The sequence below is a fragment of the Thalassophryne amazonica genome, chromosome 5, assembly GCF_902500255.1.
Source record: "Thalassophryne amazonica chromosome 5, fThaAma1.1, whole genome shotgun sequence".
NCBI lineage: Eukaryota > Metazoa > Chordata > Actinopteri > Batrachoidiformes > Batrachoididae > Thalassophryne > Thalassophryne amazonica.
Window position 1 is genome coordinate 54,986,621 of NC_047107.1, and position 25,377 is coordinate 55,011,997.

The 25,377-nt window shown below is 44.5% G+C and overlaps 1 protein-coding gene across 3 annotated transcripts in view; it reads left to right on the forward strand.

The window, feature by feature from the left end:
• Nucleotides 1–25,377, forward strand: part of emid1 (EMI domain containing 1) — a 328,184-nt gene that overhangs the window by 237,606 nt on the left and 65,201 nt on the right. For all 3 annotated transcript variants that reach the window (XM_034170293.1, XM_034170296.1, XM_034170294.1), the window contains exons 4-6: nucleotides 22,510–22,599; nucleotides 22,681–22,742; nucleotides 22,855–22,981. In XM_034170293.1, coding sequence (XP_034026184.1) covers nucleotides 22,510–22,599; nucleotides 22,681–22,742; nucleotides 22,855–22,981 — 279 coding nt within the window. The remainder of the gene's footprint in view (nucleotides 1–22,509; nucleotides 22,600–22,680; nucleotides 22,743–22,854; nucleotides 22,982–25,377) is intronic.

The window sequence follows — 25,377 nt, forward strand, 5'->3', positions numbered from 1 at the left end:
TGGATGAGATGTCAGAATAAAAACGGATAAAAACATAGTAATTGGAGAAACCCAGAGGAGAGAAAATCAGAAACTTGAGCAGTAACACAGTTGACCGCCTTGTATGGATCTAAACTGTGTAATAGAAGAACTGCAACTGATATATTTTTCAGTCTTGACTGATCATTATGACCAGCACATTACACATCTGCACCTGCACCAGGCTCTGTTCTGGTCCACTGCATTTTAAATCAGGTGTATTTTCCATGGGCAGTTTTGGATTTAATTATCATTGAGTTAGTTTTGAATTTTTTTTTTTTAATATATGATATTCTGGGTTTGGATAGGAGCTCTACACCTCAGTTTCACCTTGGTTCCATATTTTAATTTGTTTTATTTGTTTGTCAGTTATCATGACATGTAGTGACAACTTGAACCAGTTTTACTTGAGAATTGGGCAGTTTGTGGAAGTCAAAACAGTGTGTTAAACTATCTAGGCAGATTGTGCATGTCCTGCACTCCAAGTAGCCAACATTTTACAAATTATTTTTACTTTGCTCACCATCTAAACTACTTGGCATCATCAGATTTGTGCTTTGCATTCTGTCAACGATAGCTCTGTTTGTGCACTGAAGTGGGTCCAGTGTCCCTTTTTCCAACCAGCATGGCAGATGAGGTATTGAAGGTTGGGTCTACTGGCTGTAATCCTCATTATTTGCATTGCATTATTAAATAATGTACCGATTTTCTTTTTAAATTCTTGAGTCTTTTAAAATATGAAATAAACACAGTGTTGGTGGGGTGCAAAGGACCCATGCTGGGCTATCATTGTCTCTGGAAAATATGAAAGAAGAAGAGTGGAGTAAGGTGACATAAGTATTGTCTTACAATAATTGCTCTTTTTTTTATTCAAAATTAGATGAAAGAAATAGAGTAGTCACTGTGATATGTTTACTTGACTTTGTGTGCTGTGATGTTCTTGTGTGCATGAGTTTTGGATTTGTGTGTTCCACTCTGGGCACCAGCAGTGTGTTGCTGAAGGTGCAGTGACAGAGACAAACGTCTGCCCTAGTTAGTTGTCATCACCTGGTCACTAATGATGTTGCAGCGCTGAGCTCAGCTAATTGACCCGACAGAGATGGATCAGGACCTTGTTTTGTGCCGCGTTTGCTTGTTGTGGTGCGTGCATTTTGTTTGTGTTCACACCTGCTGACAGGCCTGTTTTTTGCAGCAGGAAATTTAAAGTTTGCGATAACACACTTAGACCCAAGAATGAAAAAAGACGACCGAAGTCCAGCTGTAACCTGGGAAAGTGCTGCTTCATATTATATAAGTGGACATTAAAATGCTCATTTTTATATTCCTGACACAATCTTATAGATGTGTATAGCAGAATATTGTAAAACACCTTTTGCAAGAGAGTTGCAGGTTCAAACCTGCTCAGTGAGACTTTGGATCTCACCTTGGTGGATACCAGCAATGTAACAGTGAACACATATTCAGTTAAGAAACTTTACGGCAAATAATGTTGACTGCATCTATATACTAAGAGACAAGTGTGTGTGCGTGGGGGGGGACCCCCGCAATCAGAATGAAACAGCAGCACGTCTGAGTCTGACTCTCTGAGTCTGACTCTTTACACCCAAAATGATCAAAGGGAATAATGTGATTATTAACCATCAGATGACAAAGTGAAACCTCTTAAATCATTCTAAAGTCAGTTTTAAGCAGATAATGTTGTGTGGGCCGCTGAAGAGGAGGTACTGCTGGCCCACCACCACAAGATGGCGCCCTGCTTGAAGTGCGGGCTTCAAGAATGAGAGGGCGTCAGAGCAACCAGGAGTGACAGCTGTCACTCATCATCCATACCAGCTGTCACTCATTCACTTCTCATCACCACCACCATAAAGGCCGGACTGCAACTCCACCTCCCCGCCGAGAAATCAACTACCATTCAGGTAATTTCTCTGCTGACTGACACTGTGTGTGTTTAACCTGAACTTCTATTGCAGCCGTTTTCCTGGAGTGTTTCCTTATCTGGAGGATTGGCGTTTGGTGTGGCAGTGACGGCTTCGCCTCACACCCCAACTCAGATAAGTGGTTGACCAGGAGCTGCACGAGTGTGTGTGATTGGAGGTGGAGGTTCTCCCTCCTTTACTTAAGACAGACTGTGGGATTACTGAGTGTGCGAACTCACACTCATCTGGACTGTCTCTGTTTTCTTCCAGCAGTACCGGGTCTGACTGCTGAAGACAGCGGCCACCTGGGGCGCAGGGCTTGGCGGCTCCGGTGTTCTTCAGCTCCGTTGGTGGTGGAAGCTGTGTGGGGATCCGGCTCTTCTCTCTCCAGGCGTCTTCTATCGTCGAGCCTGCCCACACGTCACCTGGTGTATGATTGACAGTCCACCATATTGTTATTGTCTGTACGTTGTTGTGCGATTCACAACATTAAATTGTTACTTTTGGCTTATCCATTGTCCGTTCATTAACGCCCTCTGTTGTGGGTCCGTGTCACGTCACTTTCACAACAGGATTTCTCGGCCAGCGTCATGGATCCCGAGGGGCGTCAACCATCGCTTGAACAGCCAATGGAAGAGCGAGGTGCACAGGCGCCAGCAGGAGGCGTGTTGGGTGAGCTGCAGCATATCTTAACCGCCTTTGCCGCTCGGTTGGACTTAGTTACCGAGCAGAGCGGTGTTCTCGATCGCAGGATAGAGGCTCTCACCGCCCAGGTGGAAGCGTGTGCTCAGGGCGTTGCTGCAGCACCTCCTCCTGCTGACCGTGTGCCAGAAACAGACATTCCGCTGGTCGTTCAACGAACCCCCCCACCTTCCCCTGAAGCATACATAAGCCCTCCGGAGCCGTACGGAGGCTGTGTGGAGATGTGCGCGGACTTCTTGATGCAGTGCTCGCTTGTCTTTTCACAGCGTCCCGTCATGTACGCGTCAGACGCTAGCCGGGTGGCTTACGTTATAAATTTGCTTCGAGGAGAGGCACGCGCCTGGGCTACGGCGCTTTGGGAGCAGAATTCACGGCTCCTAACGGTTTATACTGAGTTTGTGAGGGAGTTCCGACAGGTGTTCGACCACCCTCATAGAGGCAAGACCGCTTCAAGTGTGCTGCTGTCGATACGGCAGGGGCGTCGGAGCGCAGCGAAGTATGCAGTCGACTTCCGCATCGCGGCAGCGCGAGCCGGCTGGAATGCTGTTGCGCTCCGTGCCGCCTTTATAAACGGACTGTCTCTGGTCCTTAAGGAGCACCTGGTGGCGAAGGACGAGCCGCGGGATTTAGATGGGCTTATCGACCTGGTTATACGGTTAGACAACCGATTAACAGAACACCGACGGGAGCGAGACGAAGGGCGTGGTCAGGCACAAGCCGTCCCTCTTCCTCCCGGGTCTGAAAGGGAGCCGACTTCCCCACGCTCCACTGCCAGGGCTCTCCACGTGACAACAGCTCCCCCTGCTGACGTTGCTATGGAAACGAGCCAAAAAACGATCAGGTCAGAGACAAAGGAGGCTGATCCGTGGAGAGTGTTTTCTCTGCAGCTCTACCGAGCACACACAGAGAGAATGCCCCAAACGGTCAAAACAGCAGCACTCGTCCTTAGAGACTGGGCTAAGGGTGGGTCACAATACCCACGCGGGGAAACCCCGTAAATCTGCACGAATCCCAGTCACGATCCTGAGTGGGGATCTAACCCTTCACGCCCCAGCACTGGTGGACACGGGGTCGGAGGGGAATCTGCTGGATAGCAGATGGGCAAAGGAGGTTGGGCTCCCTCTAGTGGCCTTACCGTCACCATTGTTGGTGCGGGCACTAGATGGCACCCTTCTTCCACTAATCACACACCAGACTCAGCCAGTGACATTGGTGGTGTCTGGGAATCACAGGGAGGAGATTGTGTTTTATGTAACACCTTCTACCTCCCGAGTGATTTTGGGTTTTCCATGGGTGTTAAAACACAATCCCCGGATTGATTGGCCATCTGGGGTTGTGGTTCAGTGGAGCGAAACCTGCCACCGGGAGTGTTTAGGATCCTCGGTTCCACCCGGTGTGACAGCTAAGGAGGAGGTTTTAGTCCCCCCCAATCTGGCGGCGGTGCCGGCTGAGTACCACGACCTTGCTGACGTCTTCAGCAAGGATCTGGCACTCACGCTGCCCCCGCACCGTCCGTGCGATTGTGCCATTGATTTGATACCAGGCGCTGAGTACCCATCCAGCAGGCTGTACAACCTCTCACGTCCGGAACGCGAATCAATGGAGACCTACATCCGGGACTCGTTAGCTGCCGGGTTGATCCGGAACTCCACCTCCCCGATGGGTGCTGGTTTCTTTTTTGTGGGCAAGAAGGACGGCGGACTCCGTCCATGCATTGATTACAGAGGGCTGAACGAGATCACAGTTCGCAACCGATACCCATTACCTCTGTTGGATTCAGTGTTCACGCCCCTGCATGGAGCCCAAATTTTCATGAAATTGGATCTTAGGAATGCTTATCACCTGGTTCGGATCCGGGAGGGAGACGAGTGGAAGACGGCATTTAACACCCCGTTAGGTCACTTTGAGTACCTGGTCATGCCGTTCGGCCTCACCAATGCGCCTGCGACGTTCCAAGCATTGGTTAATGACGTCTTGCGGGACTTCCTGCATCGGTTTGTCTTCGTATATCTAGACGATATACTCATGTTTTCTCCGGATCCTGAGACCCATGTTAAGCATGTACGTCAGGTCCTACAGCGGTTGTTGGAGAACCGGCTGTTTGTGAAGGGCGAGAAGTGTGAGTTCCACCGCACTTCTTTGTCCTTCTTGGGGTTCATCATCTCCTCCAACTCCGTCGCCCCTGATCCGGCCAAGGTTGCGGCGGTGAGAGATTGGCCCCAACCAACGAACCGTAGGAAACTACAACAGTTCCTCGGTTTTGCAAATTTCTACCGGAGGTTCATCAAGGGCTACAGTCAGGTAGTTAGCCCCCTGACAGCCCTGACCTCCACAAAAGTCCCCTTCACCTGGTCGGATCGGTGCGAGGCCGCGTTTAGGGAGTTGAAACGCCGGTTCTCGACTGCACCGGTTCTGGTGCAGCCCGATCCCAAGCGCCAGTTTGTTGTTGAAGTGGATGCCTCTGACTCAGGGATAGGAGCCGTGCTATCCCAGAGCGGGGAGTCCGACAAGGTTCTCCATCCATGTGCCTACTTTTCCCGCAGGTTGACCCCAGCTGAACGGAACTATGACGTCGGCAATCGGGAACTTCTTGCGGTGAAGGAGGCTCTTGAAGAGTGGAGACACCTGTTGGAGGGAGCATCGGTACCATTTACAGTTTTCACGGACCATCGGAACCTGGAGTACATCCGGACCGCGAAGCGTCTGAACCCCAGGCAAGCCCGCTGGTCACTGTTCTTCGGGCGTTTTGACTTCTGGATCACCTACCTCCCCGGGACAAAGAACCAACGATCTGACGCCCTGTCCCGGGTGCATGAAGAGAAGGTCAAGACCGAGCTGTCAGACCCCCCTGAAACCATCATCCCCGAGTCCACTGTCGTGGCCGCCCTTACCTGGGACGTGGAGAAGACCGTCCGGGAGGCCCTGACACGGAGCCCGGACCCGGGAACCGGTCCGAAGAACAAACTGTACGTCCCACCAGAGGCCAGGGCTGCGGTCCTTGACTTCTGTCACGGTTCCAAGCTTTCCTGTCACCCAGGGGTGCGAAGAACCGTGGCAGTGGTCCGGCAGCGCTTCTGGTGGGCGTCTATGGAAGCCGACGTCCGGGAGTATGTCCAGGCCTGCACCACCTGCGCCAGGGGCAAAGCTGACCACCACAAGGCCCAAGGCCGCCTCCAGCCTCTGCCTGTGCCTCGTCGCCCCTGGTCTCATATCGGCCTGGACTTTGTCACGGGCCTCCCGCCGTCCCAGGGAAACACCACCATCCTAACGATAGTGGACTGGTTCTCCAAGGCGGCCCACTTCGTGGCCCTCCCGAAGCTCCCGACGGCCCAGGAGACTGCAGACCTCCTGGTCCACCACGTCGTGCGTCTGCATGGGATTCCATCAGACATTGTCTCGGATCGTGGTCCTCAGTTCTCCTCCCAGGTCTGGCGGAGTTTCTGTAGGGAACTGGGGGCCACCGTCAGTCTCTCGTCTGGGTACCACCCCCAGACGAACGGGCAGGCAGAGCGGACTAACCAGGAACTGGAGCAGGCCCTCCGTTGCGTGACCTCCGCGCACCCGACGGCCTGGAGTGACCATCTGGCCTGGATCGAGTACGCTCATAACAGCCAAGTCTCGTCTGCCACCGGCCTCTCCCCATTTGAAGTGTGTTTGGGGTACCAGCCCCCATTGTTCCCGCTAGTGGAGGGAGAGGTCGGGGTGCCCTCGGTCCAGGCCCATCTGAGAAGGTGCCGTCGGGTGTGGCGTACCGCCCGCTCTGCCCTGCTCAAAGCCCGGACGAGGGCCAAGAACCATGCAGACCACCGGCGTGCCCCGGCCCCTGCGTATCAGCCTGGGCAGGAGGTTTGGCTTTCCACAAAGGACATTCCCCTGCAAGTGGAATCCCAAAAGGTGAAGGACAGATACATCGGAACTTTCCCCATCCTCAAAGTCCTCAGTCCAGCCGCAGTGAAGCCGAAGCTGCCAGCTTCACTGCGGATCCACCCGGTTTTCCATGTGTCCCACATCAAACCTCACCCCTCTGTACCCCCGGACCGGTGCCGCCTCCTGCCCGGATCATCGACAGGGAGCCGGCTTGGACCGTGCGCCGGCTCCTGGACGTCCGTCGGAAGGGCCGGAGGTTCCACTATTTGGTGGACTGGGAGGGGTATGGACCCGAAGAACGCTCCTGGGTGAAGAGGAGCTTCATCCTGGACCCGGCCCTCCTGGCCGACTTCTACCGGCGGCACCCGGACAAGCCTGGTCGGGCGCCAGGAGGCGCCCGTTGAGGGGGGGGTCCTGTTGTGTGGGCCGATGAAGAGGAGGTACTGCTGGCCCACCACCACAAGATGGCGCCCTGCTTGAAGTGCGGGCTTCAAGCACGAGAGGGCGTCGGAGCAACCAGGAGTGACAGCTGTCACTCATCATCCATACCAGCTGTCACTCATTCACTTCTCATCACCACCACCATAAAGGCTGGACTGCAACTCCACCTCCCCGCCGAGAAATCAACTACCATTCAGGTAATTTCTCTGCTGACTGACACTGTGTGTGTTTAACCTGAACTTCTATTGCAGCCGTTTTCCTGGAGTGTTTCCTTATCTGGAGGATTGGCGTTTGGTGTGACAGTGACGGCTTCGCCTCACACCCCAACTCAGATAAGTGGTTGACCAGGAGCTGCACGAGTGTGTGTGATTGGAGGTGGAGGTTCTCCCTCCTTTACTTAAGACAGACTGTGGGATTACTGAGTGTGCGAACTCACACTCATCTGGACTGTCTCTGTTTTCTGCCAGCAGTACCGGGTCTGACTGCTGAAGACAGCAGCCACCTGGGGCGCAGGGCTTGGCGGCTCCGGTGTTCTTCAGCTCCGTTGGTGGTGGAAGCTGTGTGGGGATCCGGCTCTTCTCTCTCCAGGCGTCTTCTATCGTCGAGCCTGCCCACACGTCACCTGGTGTATGATTGACAGTCCACCATATTTTTATTGTCTGTACGTTGTTGTGCGATTCACAACATTAAATTGTTACTTTTGGCTTATCCATTGTCCGTTCATTAACGCCCCCTGTTGTGGGTCCGTGTCACGTCACTTTCACAACAGATAATTGGTGATTCGCTGCTGACGCTCTGAAATGATGTATGTGCAGCAGCACATCCGACTCAGACGTGTTGGTGTGGCGCTCTGATCACTTTCCCGTCTTTTATTATGAAATAATGCTGAATTCATGTGGTTGTTGTAAAAAGCTTCAGATATCTGTCACTGAGATAGATGATGACTGGAGTACAGTTTTAAGCAGAAACGAGGCGATAATCTGTGAATTGCTGCTGACACTCTGGAATGACACATGCGCAGCAGTGTGGACCGATTTTTAGGGGGTACGGTTCGGTTGGCGACACCAGTTCAAACCCCCCCCAGCCACATTTGTCCATGTAATATCGAGTTGTGTCAGGAAGGGCATCTGGCGTAAAAGTTGTGCCAGTAGACAAAGTCACTATCTCACCAGGAGCATGCACAATATGGCTAAAGGTCCTGTTAGCTCTTCCAGTTAAAAGGTCAATCGGAAATAGAACGGCGCTAGTGCAATGTGTATACATAGTGACAATGTTTTACAGGCTTTAAATCAGCAGCGGTATATTGAAATCTCCTCGTGAAAATATCAAAGGTTGAGTGTCTGTGCCTTCATTGATTTTTTTTTTTTTTTATATTTTTTCTTAACATCACATGAAATTGCAATTTACAATTACTTTTTTAAAAGAAAAAACAAAACGGCCAACACCGAACTACTGTATATACATAGTAAAAACAAATGAATTGAACACAAACCTTGAGTAGAAAGATGGAAAAAAGAGAGAATTTATTCTTTACAATAAATAATAAAAAGGAGAGAGAAGAAGAAGAATCCACCTGTTCTGAACCAGCTGAAGACCCCTAATGATGGACTGTGGTAACCCTGAAAATAGAACATTACAATAATCTAGTCTAGAAGAAACAAAAGCATGAATCATTGTGAACTGTTAACTGTGCGCAGCTGCATAAAAGTGCGCAAAGAAAATTGTGAAATGTTCAAAATCTCTGGCAAGCATTAATTTTGTGAACTACACGTGAACATTGAGCAAACAATTCAAAAACAGAGTGTCAGTGTGAGTCATTATGTCAGCGCAGCGGATCACAGCACAGCTTATCTGAACAATTATGACAAGTCGTTAAATCTATAATAAACAGAATTTTACAGATACTCATAAGAAGAAATGAAAATGCAACAGTTTTACCAAGCCCTTACAATGTAAATATTATAAATAATTAATTACCTTTAAGACGATTGAAAATGCGTTCTCCACGTCATGAAGCGCACAAGAACAGCTGCAGCTGTAGAAAATTCCTGTGTGATTCCGGAGCAATTAGAGGTGGTTTCATCAGCCATACTCTGAGAGCAAATGATTATCCGCTACGAAATAATTATTTTATATAATGTAGCATTCAGCTGCACAAAGCGCAGCACCCAGTGGCACAAAGCGCAGCATCCAGGGGGACAAAGCCAGTCATATTGGCATGACGAATTGCGCGGCAGTGCAGGGATTAAATGCGTGCAAGTCTCCAGGTGCCTTAAGGAGGGGGCAAGTCTTTTTTTGCGATGAGGCGAGGGTCAGTGTGACATTTTATATACCGTTGAAAAGGCCATTCACTTTTTGCTTTTGTTTTTGTTTGGGTTTTTTTATGCAACAGTTGTAGTTTGTCCACTGGTGAATTTTACCATCAGGTGTGAGGTTGCTGTTTGTATCAGACACAGCCTGGATACAGCTGTGAGGACTGAGCAAATACCCACTGTCATTCTAATCAGATGTTTGTCAAAATGAAAGACAACTTTCCCTGTTTTTTCTACTATTAAAGAGGCAATGTCAGAATTATTTGTTCTTTCAATTATAAATTGATTATTCATCTACTCATCTGTGGAGAGGTTCATTTACTGAATGTGTTGGAAAGGAATTGCTAGTGAAACAGTTCTGTCATGATTAGATATGAGCTTCACAGCATGGTAACCTTATCCTGCAGCTGCACACCTGGTGCTGCAGTTTCACCAACTTTCTTTTTGAGCAGTTCTCAGTTTTAATGTAATGGGATTAGCAGGTTTTCTTGGGTTTGTTCAAGGAGGTGACATATTTCCTCAATAAGTTTGAAATGATGTTTCACAACTTCAAATTTGATGGCTTTTCAGGGTTGTGCCAACACCAATTTACAAGAAATATAGAAAAGTAAGAATAACAAGTAAGTCTATATTGGGCCTATGGTCCATTAGTGCTGGTGCTTATCCTCGGATTTGTTAATCCATAATGTGAAGTGGATGAGAGTCTGTGATTCCTCATGCATGGTATGCCAGACTGACACAGATTTCTGTGCCCAACAAAGGCTGGTACCCATTTACAGCTGGGTGGCTTGGAACAGTTTAGATGAAGTGTCTACAGACAGGGAGCATGGCCAGGAATCAAATACAGGTCTACATATTGGTAGCACAACCCCTTAGCCCATTAAGCTACAGAAAAAAGTACATACAGTTGTGCTCAAAAGTTTACATACTTCTACTTTGTATCACCAGTTATCCATCTTCATGATGAAGTGGTATAGAGGAGGATTTTCTTAAAAAGAAGACCTGAAAGTTTAGCTACAAATTGCCAGAAGGTACATCTGAGATGCAAGCCTGGATTTGATCTGTTTTGGTGAAAGAATATCCGTCTCTGCTCTACTCCACTATGAAGCTAAGAGTAGTGATGCAAAATGCAAAGCTTGCGCTGTGCACAATTTCTCCAATCACAGCCACATAAGCCCATAACTTCTCCTGGGTTGTCTGGGTGTCTTGGTTGCTTTCCTCACTTTTCTCCTTCTTGCACAGTCACTCAGTTTTTGAGAACTGTCTACTGTCCACAACTACCACAAAAGACTCCAAGCTGTCAGTGGTGTTAAAGGGGGCAATACACAGGATTAAGAACAGGGGTATGTAAACCTTTGATCAGGTTCATTTGGGTAGTTCTCTTGTCATTTTGATTTAAAAAGAGGAAACACAGTTGTTTGACAATAAATGGCTTCACCCAACCACTAACCATGAGTGAAAAAAAGTTTTTGTGTTATCATTCATATTCTTTGAAAAATGGCCAAAAACGCAAAAATTCTGCCAGGGTATGTAAACCTTTGAGCACAACTGTACAGGTCAAATCTCGGATGAGTGCTAACCTATTAAATCTTAATGAATCCAAGATGGTGGTTATCCTGTTTGGGGGAGAACTTCCACAGCCTCCTCTGCTGATGTCCTGGGTCCCCTGGGTTCCAACATTCACCCCTGTGTGAGGAACCTTGGGGTGATTTTTTTTTGACAGCCATTTTAAATTTGATAAGCAGATCAGTGCTGTTGTTAGAACAAGTTTCTTCCAACTCCGTCTCTTAGCCAAGTCCAAGCCATATTTCTCTAGGACTGACCTTGAGAAGGTTATTCATGCCTTCATCACAAGTAGACTAGGTTATTGTAACTCTCTGCATGTTGGGTTGGATCAGACCTCTCTAAACCGCCTTCAGCTTATTCAGGTCCAAAGGTCCAACCACATTACGCCGGTCTTGGCTACTCTTCACTGGCTTCCAGTCTGTTACCATGTTGATTTTAAATTTCTAATTATTTTTAAAGCCCTCAGTGGCCTGGCCCGTGTATCTTTCAGACCTTCTTTTTACCTCACACCCCAACCAGAGCCTTAAGGTCTTCTGACCAACTTGTTGGAGCTGCCTAAAGCCAGATTAAAGACTAGAGATGACAGAGCATTGCAGCGGCTGCCCCCAGGCTGAATAGTCTCCCCTTTAATATTAGATCATCCCTGTCCCTAACGACTTTTAAAGCCTCTTTAAAAACGTATTTCTTTTCTCTGGCGTTTCCTAAATGAGTGATTCCATCTCTGTTTCACCTTAGTATTCCTTCTGTTTTTCCTGTTGCTTAATGTTGACAAATTATACCTTATTTGTATACTTTCCGTAGCATGGCCCAAGCAGAGGGTCACCCCTTCGAGTCTGGTCTGCTTGAGGTTTCTTCCTCAAATCATCAGAGGGAGTTTTTCCTCACCACTGTTGCCTGTGTGCTTGCTCTAGTAGTTGGTAAGGTTAGACCTTACTTATGCATTGCGCCCTAGGCAGCTTTGTTGTGATTTGGCACTATGTAAATAATACAAATTTAATTAAATCAAATTAAATTATTTCCTACTACTTTTACTCTTTATTTTACGTTGTCTTTTATTTGTTTTATTGCCTGTTGTAATATTATTGTTATTTTAATTCATTTATTTACGATTGAGGGTAACTTGGTGCCCATTTTTTATGTACAGTACTTTGGTTGACTGCTGTCATTTTAAATGTGCTTTAGAAATAAAGGTTGAGTTGAGATACATACAACCCCTGGCAAAAATTATGGAATCACCGGCCTCAGAGGATGTTCATTCAGTTGTTTAATTTTGTAGAAAAAAAGCAGATCACAGACATGACACAAAACTAAAGTCATTTCAAATGGCAACTTTCTGGCTTTAAGAAACACTATAAGAAATCAAGAAAAAAAAGATTGTGGCAGTCAGTAACGGTTACTTTTTTAGACCAAGCAGAGGAAAAAAATATGGAATCACTCAATTCTGAGGAAAAAATTATGGAATCACCCTGTAAATTTTCATCCCCAAAACTAACACCTGCATCATATCAGATCTGCTCGGTTAGTCCTGCATCTAAAAAAGGAGTGATCACACCTTGGAGAGCTGTTGCACCAAGTGGACTGACATGAATCATGGCTCCAACACGAGAGATGTCAATTGAAACAAAGGAGAGGATTATCAGACTCTTAAAAGAGGGTAAATCATCACGCAATGTTGCAAAAGATGTTGGTTGTTCACAGTCAGCTGTGTCTAAACTCTGGACCAAATACAAACAACATGGGAAGGTTGTTAAAGGCAAACATACTGGGAGACCAAGGAAGACATCAAAGCGTCAAGACAGAAAACTTAAAGCAATATGTCTCAAAATCGAAAAATGCACAATAAAACAAATGAGGAATGCATGGGAGGAAAACTGGAGTCAACGTCTGTGACAGAACTGTAAGAAACCGCATAAAGGAAATGGGATTTACATACAGAAAAGCTAAACAAAAGTCATCATTAACACCTAAACAGAAAAAAACAAGGTTACAATGGGCTAAGGAAAAGCAATTGTGGACTGTGGATGACTGGATGAAAGTCATATTCAGTGATGAATCTCGAATCTGCATTGGGCAAGGTGATGATGCTGGAACTTTTGTTTGGTGCCGTTCCAATGAGATTTATAAAGATGACTGCCTGAAGAGTACATGTAAATTTCCACAGTCATTGATGATATGGGGCTGCATGTCAGGTAAAGGCACTGGGGAGATGGCTGTCATTACATCATCAATAAATGCACAAGTTTACGTTGATATTTTGGACAATTGAAAGGATGTTTGGGGATGATTAAATCATTTTTCAAGATGATAATGCATCTTGCCATAGAGCAAAAACTGTGAAAACATTCCTTGCAAAAAGACACATAGTGTCAATGTCATGGCATAGGGTCAATGTCAACGAGCAGATCTGATCTGATGCAGGTGTTAGTTTGGGGGATGAAAATGTACAGGGTGATTCCATAATTTTTTCCTCAGAATTGAGTGATTCCATATTTTTTTCCTCTGCTTGGTCTAAAAAAGTAACCGTTACTGACTGTCACAATCTTTTTTTCTTGATTTCTTATAGTGTTTCTTAAAGCCAGAAAGTTGCCATTTGAAATGACTTTAGTTTTGTGTCATGTCTGTGATCTGTTTTTTTTTCTACAAAATTAAACAACTGAATGAACACCATCCGAGGCCAGTGATTCCATAATTTTTGCCAGGGGTTGTACATATGGTGCATCCGTAAAGTGCTCACAATGCTTAAATTTTTACACATTTTGTTATGTTACATCCTTAATCTAAAATGGATGAAATAAATTTTTTTGCCTCAAAATTCTGCACACACAGTACCCCATAATGACAATATGAAAAACGTTTTTTTTTTTTGAGATTTTGCAATTATAAAAATAAAAGAAAACTAAGAAATCACATGTACATAAGTATTCACAGCCTTTGTCATCAAGCTCAAAATTGAGCTCAGGTGCATCCTGTTTCCATTGACCCTGCTTGAGATGTTTCTACAGATTAGAGCCCACTGGTATGTGTGTGTGTGTGTGTGGATACATTGCTTTATAATGACGGATACACTTAAATAGAGAGGCAAAAGTGCTAAAAAAGATTGCAGACCAGATTGTAAGAGTTCTGGCACCAGTCAGCTGTCAAGTGAACCACACTGAAAGCTAGTTTATCTGCAGTCTGCCAGTGCACCAACACTGGAGTTCTGACAGGACATTATTACACTTCCACTTTTGCCCAAGCCTCATCTCTTCTCATTTTGGTAAATTTTCCTCCCAGAGCTAGAATAAGTCCAGTACTCATCCCAGCTATGTACAAATGTAGGATGTGGAATATTTTAATTAATATCAAAATCCAAACTGCTTTTCTTGCAGACATCCTACTCAAAATATAGTACATATCATTAACTGTAATTGAAATGGCCCCTTAGGCCATCTTTAATTGGCATATAGATACTCAGTGTTATCGCTTTGGAAGCAGATGACCCTCTTGATGTTCTCTCACGTCTGCATGTCTTCCTATGAGATTATTTTACCAGTAGGGGTGTTGTAAAACAAATGACAAAACTCTTCATGTATGTACTCTTATATGTGTGTGTGGGAGTGAGAGACAAGGAAAGAAACAGTAGGTGGAAGACTTTACTTATGTCACGGCGCCTTCTGCCACACTGAACTCTCTGCAGGAGTACTTCTCTAATGAAGAGCTCTGACTGATGAGAACCCACTGCAACACAAGACTAAAGGTCAAGCACATTCACACATTTGTTTGACTGCTCCCACTGGGACAATTAGCTGACTGAGAACAAAGACGGGATACATCAGACCATGTCCATCAGGGAGCATTCATTAACTGTGATGATGTTATTGTTAGCCAAGAGCTATGGATCAGATTTGAAAACATCATGCATGTGCACAAGCTTTGTCTGTCAGGCCTCAACTTCAGATACACAGAAAATGATACAAGAGGTTTTGCACAATTTCATATTTGGTGTTGCAAGACAAAGGGAGTGAGTGTGTAACAAATATTGTAGAGAATTGAAATGTGTGGGAGACCGTTGTCCTAATGCCAACACTGGCTTAATGCTTCATACAATAGCTTGAGTGTGGGTGAGGGGAACTTGGCACTTGAGTGCTCTCCTCTTCTTAGAGGAGGAAGAGGTGCTGTTGGGAGGGGATGGTCGCAAGCTAGATTTCCTATCCAGAGCCCCTTTGTAATTGAATGCAGCCATCTACATGAACCCAGCTCCAGGGGAAAATGTGTTTCACGCGTGCACATGTGCACACTGCTCTTTTCTGTTTGTCCTGTGCCGCCAGTTCTTCCCCACGCAGACCAGTAAAGCAGAACAAAGTATGCATTCTCTTTGTCTCTGAACGACGTTTGCTTTGCGGTCAGAGTGCAGAAGAGTTTTTCACCAAAGTACAGCGCACGCCATAACATTTTCCTCTCAGGTCTTACATGGTTTTAATCCATCTGCACTCATAATCCTCTGAGAATTATACTTGAACCCAAAAACACTGAAATTATGAGCACAGGGATGTGAGGGGGGGTCGGTTAGGTTATTACAGCCATCTCAATTTACTCAAAGCCATGTGTGTTTTTCGTACTTCTCCTTTTGACCCCCCCCCCCCCCCCCCCCCCGCCCCCCCCGTGAGTAATTGGTCTACTTTACTTTTGTAAATTCTCAAATGCTTTGTCTTTGTAACAATAAGCTCTCCTTTTTCAGTTTCCCAGTCTCCAGTGGATCTAGGCAGATCAAGACATCTGATCTTACACTAAGTATAGCTCTGTCAGACAAATACATTCTCCTCCTCTAGTTTCGTGCTGCAGGTGCTATTTCATTGCTTCTTTTTGTACAGCACTTGGCTTTGACCGTAGCGGCTGACCGCTGAAAGGAAAGATATGCTTCCTGTTGGCTAATGAGGTGCTTGAACCCAGTCTCTTATTTGTATCAGGAGCGCCTGGTCTGGGTGAAGCTCGAGCAGACCAGACATAGGAGTCAGTCTAGAATTCTACACATTCAGATCACTCATAAACCAGAATGTGAGGTGAGAATGCTCATTCTGTTTGCACAAGGAAATTTGTTATCTACCAGACCTTGTGTTTTTTATTCCATGAAGTTATGACAACAGGAGGCGACCTTTGCACAGAAGCGAGGTGCACACTGTGTGGTGTAACTGTCACTAGGCCTGTTTATATGCACACTAAAACCAGATTGCTGTCTGATTACTTGCTGTCACCTGATTATTAAGTGGTCATGTAAACAGTAAAATCCGATATCTTTATCCGATAACGACCGTTATCTGATTATAAGAAATCAGATTAACACATCTGGATGTCTCCCCAATACTCTGATTTCTTTGGTACATGTAAACCTTTAATCTGATATATTTTGTTCTTTTATATTTACACGTGTAAAAGCAGTTGGCCCTCACATTTCCAGAGGTGCAGCGGGACGTTGTGTGTTTAAAAAAAAAAAAAATGCCATGACGCACAAGCGTGCTTCACCATCCCTGTGTGTTGTTTCAGCATTCTAAAGAGCAAATTTCTTGTCAATTTATGCGATTTATAGACAAATATATTTGAGTCAGTGATGGGAGTTTTCTGGGAATTCCCAGAAATCTGGGTTTATACTTCCATGATGTTTCTTGGTTATTTTTGTTTTCCTTTAGTGTGTGGTCTGATTTCATGATGTTCATATGTGTAAAATCGTTTGGAAACGTCTCTGAGATGCCACAGTGGATATTAAGTCTCACGTTTTCACGTCCTTATCCGAGACTGAAGGATAAATGTATCGTGCTGCCGCCCATCCACACAGCACTGAATGTGAGACACCGTTGCAGATTTTACCGCGAACTGCATGTTGTGTTGAAACTACAAAACAAATTGATGGAAATGTTGTTCTGCTGCAGGGAGACTATTTACGAGGTCTGTTAGAAAAGTATCTGATTTTTTTTATTTTTTTCAAGAACCTGATGGATTTGAATCACGTGTGCTTGCATGAGCAAACCTTGAACCTTTGTGCGCATGCGTGAATTTTTTCACGCCTGTTGATTGCGTCATTTGCTTGTAAGCAGCCTTTGTGTGAGGATGGGTGTAGTCTCTCATCGTTTTTTTCTTTGCAAGGAAATGGCGGAACGATTGGAGCAGCGCGACTGCATCAGATTTTGCCAGAAACTGGGCGACAGCCAGGTGGAAACCATTCGGATTATTCAGACGGCTTTCGGTGACGATGCTATGAGCATCACACAGATTAAGGAGCGGTACAACCAGTTTAAAGAGGGCCGCACAACAGTGGAGAGCGAGCCACGCTCCGGTCGGCCATCAACATGCTGAAATGACCAGATCATTTCCAAAGTGAACACTTCCACTGTGACAGAAGATTTTGCCATGAAAAGAGTGGCGGCGAAATTCATCAGCACGAAGCTGATGGCGCAGCAAAAGCGCCTTCGTGTTGAAGCCTCACAGGACATGCCCAGCTCTTCCACCATTCGAAAGATTCAGACGGCTTTCAGTGGCTTTTCAGTCATGTGACTATCCAAGAAATTGTGGACGAGGTGGGCATGTTACAACATGTCCTGTGAGGCTTCAACACAAAGGCGTTTTTGCTGCACCATCAGCTTCATGCCGATGAATTTCGCCGCCACTCTTTTCATGGCAAAATCTTCTGTCACAGTGGAATGTGCTGAAAAAGTGCTGATGTCCACCTCTTCCGCAATTTCTCAGATAGTCACACGACAGTCCCACATCACCACAGCGTTCACTTTGGAAATGATCTGGTCATTTCAGCATGTTGATGGCCGCCCGGAGCGCAGCTTGCTCTCCACCGTTGTGTAGACGTCTTTAAACGGGTTGTACCGCTCCTTAATCTGTGTGATGCCCATAGGATTGTCACCGAAAGCTGTCTGAATAATCCGAATGGTTTCCACCTAGTTGTCGCCCAGTTTCTGGCAAAATTTGATGCAGTCGCGCTGCTCTAGTCGTTCCGCCATTTCCTTGCAAAGAAAAAACTACGAGAGACTCCACCCATCCTCACACAAAGGCTGCTTACAAGCAAATGACGCAATCGACAGGCATGAAAAAATTCACGCATGCGCACAAAGGTTCAAGGTTGGCTCATGCATGCACACGTGATTCAAATCCATCAGGCTTTTGAAAAAAATAAAAATGTTGGGAAAGTGTAGTGACACGGACCCACAACAGGGGGCGTAAATGAACAGACAATGAAAGAGTCGAATATGAACACTTTACTGTTGTGAATGAGCACAACCACAATACAGAGGAATACAGAATTTTGCAAACAGTCAATCCACAAAGGTGACGTGTGGGCAGGCTCGAGGATAGAAGACATCTGTCCTGAGAAGAACCGGAACCACACAATTTCCTCCGCCACCGAACCCGGAGAATACTGGAGCCGCCAAGTCCCGAGTCCCCAGGTGGCCACCGTCTCCGAATGTCGGATCTGGTACTGCTGGCGAGGAGCAGAAACAATAAGATGTGGGTGTGTGCACACCCAGTAACAACAATGGTGGAGATTCCACCTCTCACACACACTCGTGCAGCTCCTGTCTCAAACACTTATCTGGCTGGGGTGTGAAGCGAAGCCGTCGCTGATTACGCCAATCTCCCAGATAAGGCACTCCACAGGAAAACAGCTGTAAAACGAGTTCAGACTAAGACACAGTTAGTTTTAAGGCTGAGAATATTACCTTCACAGGTCGATGATATCTCGGCAATGAGGCAGAGATGACATCCGGTTTTTATGGAGTGGTATGATGAAGTGTAGATGGGTGACAGCTGTCATGAGATAATGAGTGACAGCTGTCACCCCCGGCTGTGTCCGTGGCGGCAGCGCCCTCTCGTGCCTGAAGCCCGCACTTCAGGCAGGGCGCCCTCTGGTGGTGGGCCAGCAGTACCTTCTCTTCTGGCGGCCCACACAACAAAAAAGGTCGGATACTTTTCTAACAGACCTCGTAAAGTTCATCACAAATAAATTCAAGTGAGGTTGGTTCAACCAAAAGGACCAAAATGCCAACCTGACTTTTTTTTTACGGAAAAGCTAACACTCCCGTCTTTGATCTTATTATATCATGTTTTTGATGGACTTGTTGTCAGTTGATGTTATTTCACACAAATTAAAATCTATCCTTGGGATCAATTTGAATTTGTCTGTGATGAATTTCAAACAGTCTCCAGTGCAAACTGGATATATTTATTTACTGAGGTAGCCTGCAAAAATCTGCATTTTATGGTTTCTTCTATTACATGGGTGTGAAATATTCATATGGAAGAAAATACAAACATTAAACACGGTCATAAAAGTCAAATATTAATGTGAAAAATGTTTGTACATTGTTTTGGACGACACATGAATTGTGAGTATCCCAGAAATGCTGATGTCATCACTGCATGTAAAAATCTGTGTTATTGTATTTCAAATTTATATAAGTAAATAAGAATCAAATATAAACCCAAGTCGGTGTTCCTGTGAACTAAAAGTCATATTGGTGACTTTTATTAAACAGTAGGTGCAGTTTTACTTGTATCAAATTTAATTTGTATTCATGTTCAGACACTATCATTTGTTGTAAAAGCACAAATTGCTGAAGTCAAATGTTTTGATAAATGTAGAGAGAGAACACTAACAGTCCAATGCAAATGTGTTTTTATTAAATAGTAATCACGCCATATTCTAATCCGTGTGACAGACTGTATGTATTATAGTTTTGTCATGTTGCCAGTATGGGAAAATATGCTTTTAATGACTAAAATGAGCAAGAAAATGGGACTGAGAAATAGCTCTCATTTAGCTTATTTGCACCAAATTGCATGTAATACCTCAAAATTCTCTGGTGGAGGATCCCCAGACCTCCCACTAGGAATGGCAGCCCCGACGTCATAAAAAAAAATTTCATGGTTTTTCTCAAGGTCCACTCACATCACTGTGGAGTTGAGCAGAATTTTCTAGAAGCATGATGTCATATTTCATCACTGTGGAACTGAGCAGAATTTGCTAAAAGCATGATGTCATATTTCATCACTGTTCATGCGTGAGGACATCAACTCTGCGCACCTCCTTGGAGAGCAAGAAGGAGAGAGTGCGCTGTTTTTCTCTATACAGTCTATGCTTTTTCTTCAAGAGTTGCTGTTTCTTCTTTTGTCCACTTCCAAAGAAATCTAACTAATGAACAGAAATCATGTAAACCAGATTTTTCCAATTATTGCTTTACTGAAGTGCATGTAAATGTGTCAGATCAGATTATTATAGTTATCTAATTAATAACAGTTATCTGATTATTATGGTCATGTAAACATGCTCACTGGTGGTTTCAAGTTCTGTTCTGTGTTTTGTACTTGTAGTGCAGGTAGCTTGATGGGGTAAGAGTTGAGTTGCTGATTTGTAGACTTGGTTTGATTCCCAGTCATGCTACCTGTCTGTGTCCATCGACAAGACACTTTATTTGCATTGTCTAGTACAGGTAATGATACTAGTCCTTTGCATGTAGGCCATTGCGATGGATCAGCATCATTCCATGGAAAGTCATACGCCCTCATCCACTTCTTCAGTATCTGGAGACAAGCACCAGCATTAAAGTGGATATGACACTTAAAGACAACGTAGTCTTATTACATGTAACAAAGGTTATATAATTCGGTCAACCTAAGCGTTTTGGGAAAATGGACGCAGTTCTCCCATTATATATAACATTTGAACGTCCCGCCACTGAAAAATGTACACACCCCGTGACCAGCTTCCCCCTGAGCACCAAGCCTAAAATACGTCACTACATGTACACCGTATCGGCTCGCGCGCCTGGCGGCCGTTGTTTACACTTTTTTTAGCGGCAGAAATTTTGATTAAATACAGCTCTCAGGGACTTGTTTGTCGATATGCCTGACCAGTGTGTCGCAGCATATTGCACAAACACAAGGGTGAAAGGTTTTAGCCTTTTCAAGTCCAGGCAGATTGATCAAAAGCCGCGGTGTTGTGTGATGCACGAAATGTCCGACTGCCGCTTGCTCCGCTCGCACACCCACATTTGCTCCCGACAGCAGACACTTTCCTCTACCGTCTCCATGTTCTCGCACCGCTCACAGGAACACCTAAAATGTCAACCCCAAATAATATGTTCACAATAATCTTGAAATGTTCAAGGAACTTACGTAGTAAACACGGCGGCGGCATGTAAACACGGCGGTGGCATGTTCAGTGTTGTTTTTGGCGATCTTTTTCAAAAACATCGCCGTTTATTTCCTATTCTTTCATGAAAATAATGTAACTAAACACGGATGAATGCATTGCCAGGCACTCAAAAACAGCAAAAACCCGAAGGTAATAACGGTGGTCCACAAGTAATAGCTACACTGTCACGGCTCCGGAACAATAACAAAGGCAGTAAACAGACACTCGAATCGAAAATGCTATACAGTAATTAGAGTGTTATAAACAGCAGCAACAAAAATCAAAACCTCCCTTACCATTCCATATTCTGCAGCCTTTCAAAATCCATCGGAATTGGCACGTCTCTTGCCTCTGCTTCCACCATAAACACCGTCGGCATTATTTTCGCTGCCAGAATGCTCCTGTTTGAATGTTTGTCCGAAAGATACGGCTCCAATCTGTAGGGTCTAATCACTGCTGCGACGTCCTCAGGATCCGAGTCAGAAATAATCCACACTTGAAGAGGAGTCAGAAAAGTTCTTATCTCGTCACTGTCCATGCTGAGGTCCATCTGTTCCTGTTGTCAATCTAACAAAGACGGGACTCTACATTCTGTGACATCACGGCATCACGTGACCACTGATGGAACGCTACCAGCGCGCTTTCCAAGAAACACACTTTTGAGAAACTGTACAAACTTTATTTCTCAGTGATAATAATTAAAACCACTTTCAACTTATATACTATACTGTATGTATATTTTGATAATTATATCAGTTTTACCTAATTTTTTAGGTGTCATATCCACTTTAATGGGCCTAATGGCCTCTACAAAAATGACTTACTTCTTCTTCCACTGTTGTAGCTGAGCAGTAAGCTCATCTGGAAGACAGCAAACCTCTTTCATAACTGCACACAAACAGGTGAATTTTTCCACAACCTTCTGATAGCCCCTGATTAACAATATTCCATGAAATTTGATGGACAAGAGAGTGTGGGGGGTTAAGGCATCTTGTTGGATGATCTACATCGGCTGCTTTATTGGGGGTTTTTTGTATCAGCTGTGCTAATTGTTTCATTCTTGTTTAGTATTTTATTCACTCATCATAACTAGTGCAGTCATATATTAGCTGTAAGGTTAGATGACTCATAACCTCCTGTCATATTCACCCACAAATTCCAAATGCTCTATTTTCATGTGCTTATGATCAGTACCAGCCACAAGAGCTACAACATCAGCCACAGAAACGCCATCTACCTCGCCCAACCTCTTTTTTTTATGTAATTCAAGCTCTAGTATATTTGTTTGCAGGATAGACTGGTTTGTGTGTGCTTTGGTATTGCTGGGAATGAACTCTCAGCACAACTCTCAATGCCACGCAGATTCTTTCACAGATCTTTATAGGAGTATAACTCTCAAAAACAGCCAATTCCACCATATGTAACTACTGTACATTTTTGCCTCAAATGGTCAGTCATTTTGATAGAAGTGCATCTGACAGAAATGATGTGTCTCTGTCTTATGTTACAGATGCAGGGAATCAGCTCGTGGCTCAGGAGGCACTGAGGAAACCATCCAGTCTACGTCGCCCACCTTCCTGCACGGTGGAACAAATCTCTAGTATGAAGTGTTGCTGCACCAATTAGCACTATCAAAAAATTGTCTCATTCCTGGAGGAAAAATAAACTTTTTTCCCTCTAGATTGCCTCAATTGCTCTCGAATCACAGCTTTGAGTGACAGACTGAGCTCACTGGAGGCAAAGGTAAGAACAGTGCATAAAGGTCCATACTCACCAAGACAACAGTGTGCTAAGAAATGTGTTACACTCACATTATGTTGTTTAATAATCTACATTTGTTTTATGTCCCCTGCAGGTCCAGTTACTCAATGCTCCAGCCTCCATATCACAGCAGCACTTAAAGGGAGAAACTACACCAGAGGCCTCCTCACTGATGGGGGCTGTGCCCGCTCAGGGAGCTCCTGGTGAGCAGGGACCAACAGGTAACTTTGTAATAGTGTATATAACACACTGTGGTGCATGAATAGGATGTGAGTTTTTAAAAATGTAGAGATAAGGTTTTTTGCCTTGCAAAACTAAATTCAAAATCATCCTGCAACTTTTTCCTCTTCTCCCTACCTGCTCATTGCTCACATCTTATTTCCAGGGCATGTATACTTGTTTTGTTTAGTACGAGAGCCCAGTTGTTCACTTTCAGCGGTCTGTTACAGCATGGAAAAGGAATACTTCTGAGCATGAAAGCCTTCTCCTTCCCTGGAGTCAAGCCCAGCACTGGCCATAGTTGAAAACACTGACCCTGCTGCACTGTCAAAAAAAAAAAAAAAAAACTTCCAAAAGTGATTCAATTTCTATTCAGCTCTCTTTAAAATGCACCACTGCCAAATGCTGCACAGCATGTGAATAATGAGTGAGTGCTGGTTAAAGAGCGCTGCAGTAACTGTAAGCTGTTAGTTGCTCTCATATCTGAAATCTGAGATAATGATACTGTTTTGTCATTTAATGCCACTATTGCTGAATTGGTAATTTGGTATGAGTTGTTGTTCTCTACTCGTGACCCGATCCCGAATAAGTGGCTGAAGATGAGTGAGTGAGTGCGAGTTGTTGTTCCCAGAGGTTCTAACCATATGTTTCTTTCATTTGGATACAAGAAATATAAATGAATATTTATCAAATTTACCAAATGCGTTTGTTTTCCTCAGAGGATGAATCTTTTCCATATTAAACTCTTTATGAGCTTTCCACTCGTGTCATTTTAATCCAAAATGTCATATTTCGTATAAGATGCTCTATCTCAAACTGTAAAATGAGATTGTTGTGTAATTTTTCTGAGAATAGTCATGATCCTAGGAAAATACTCTGATTAAATTTTATGGACACCAGGTAATTTCCAACACACTGCTGTAAGAGCAACAGCTGGCTCTTGGCCAAGCCATCTTCGAGCTGCCAAAGAGCCACCCAACCAAGAATTTCAGTAGTCCCATTATAACCCTACCAGAAAGTTGACACTTTCCATTCAAAATCTGATATTGTCAGCCTCAGTTTACCACCACTGCCATTCTGCTACTAATACTTTTCTATAGTACCTTTGGCTTTTATAACACCCATTAGATATTGTTCATTTGTTGAGTACCTTTACAGCACTCAAATAGTAATAATGCAATATGTATTTACTTGGCATGCTAAAATGGATTATCTTGTAACAATAACTTCATCCAGGAATTAAAAAGTGGAGGATGACAGTTCAAAAATACAGCAAAAGGAGAGCAGCCTCTGTCCTGACTATCATTTGATGTTAGCTGTGGACTTTATCTTTTGCTCTGCTTGTACCTTTTCACAAATTTTAATTTAGCCTGCCAGAAGAGTTCAACAGTAGTTTATAAACAATTGCTGTTGTTACTCCTATCTGTTGTGTTTTGTATGTGTGCTGAAAAGGGGAACTGTAGAATTTTTTAACTCGGCCTTAATTTTAGACCACCTCGCCACAGGTTCAAGACAAAATGTCACAGGTGTGCACACCACATTTTCTCAACTATCACTAAAAAAAAAATGGATGTCAGCACTGTGCCGAGGGCTGAAAATCAGTCACAGAGCATATCCTGAACATGTTGGAAATACAGGCTGCAACTCCCACAACTGTAAAATTTGGTGACTGGTTTAAAATGGCACGATGTGGTTGGAGTGGAAAACACTGATTCTGAGGAGGAGTGCATGAAAAGAAAGAGCAGCTCCAGTGCTGATATTTGGAAAGTGGTCCATGTGAAGAGCATCATACATACAAAAAAAATTGTATATCTGCAATTCGAGCCATGGACTATTTGTGCGCAGCAATGTAAGTGAGCCAAAAACAAAGTGTTCCAAATGTGTCTTTTATGCACCTACATGCCAGGATATAAACAGCAGAAAACCTCATTTACACAGACACTCGTAATATTAATAGAAACTGAGGCAGTTCCTGTGGATCACTCTACAGAAGGTAAAAGGCGGAGACTGCACTCCATATAGTGCATTCAAAAGCAGCAAAATAGTGAGGATAATTTGTAATTGCTTCACCCCACCTCCCCATGTAAAGCATATCTCACCCAAAGAATTTATCAAATAAGGAACTGATGAATCAGTCATACTGCACATACAGTAAGATTTTCACGAAAGCAGAAGAGGAAACATTTTGCAGCTTTTGCATGCTGACCACGATTCACCTTCATGAATTCTGTGAAAAACCAGACCGTTTTTTAACCTAATGTTGTTGAATGAAATGAAGACTGTATTGTCCAAGGAGTAATAATAATATTATATATATATATATATATATGGTCTTGTGTTATGTGCGCTCACGGAGGAAGTGATGGTTAAGTGGCTAAAGCGGTAAAGCTTGTGACGA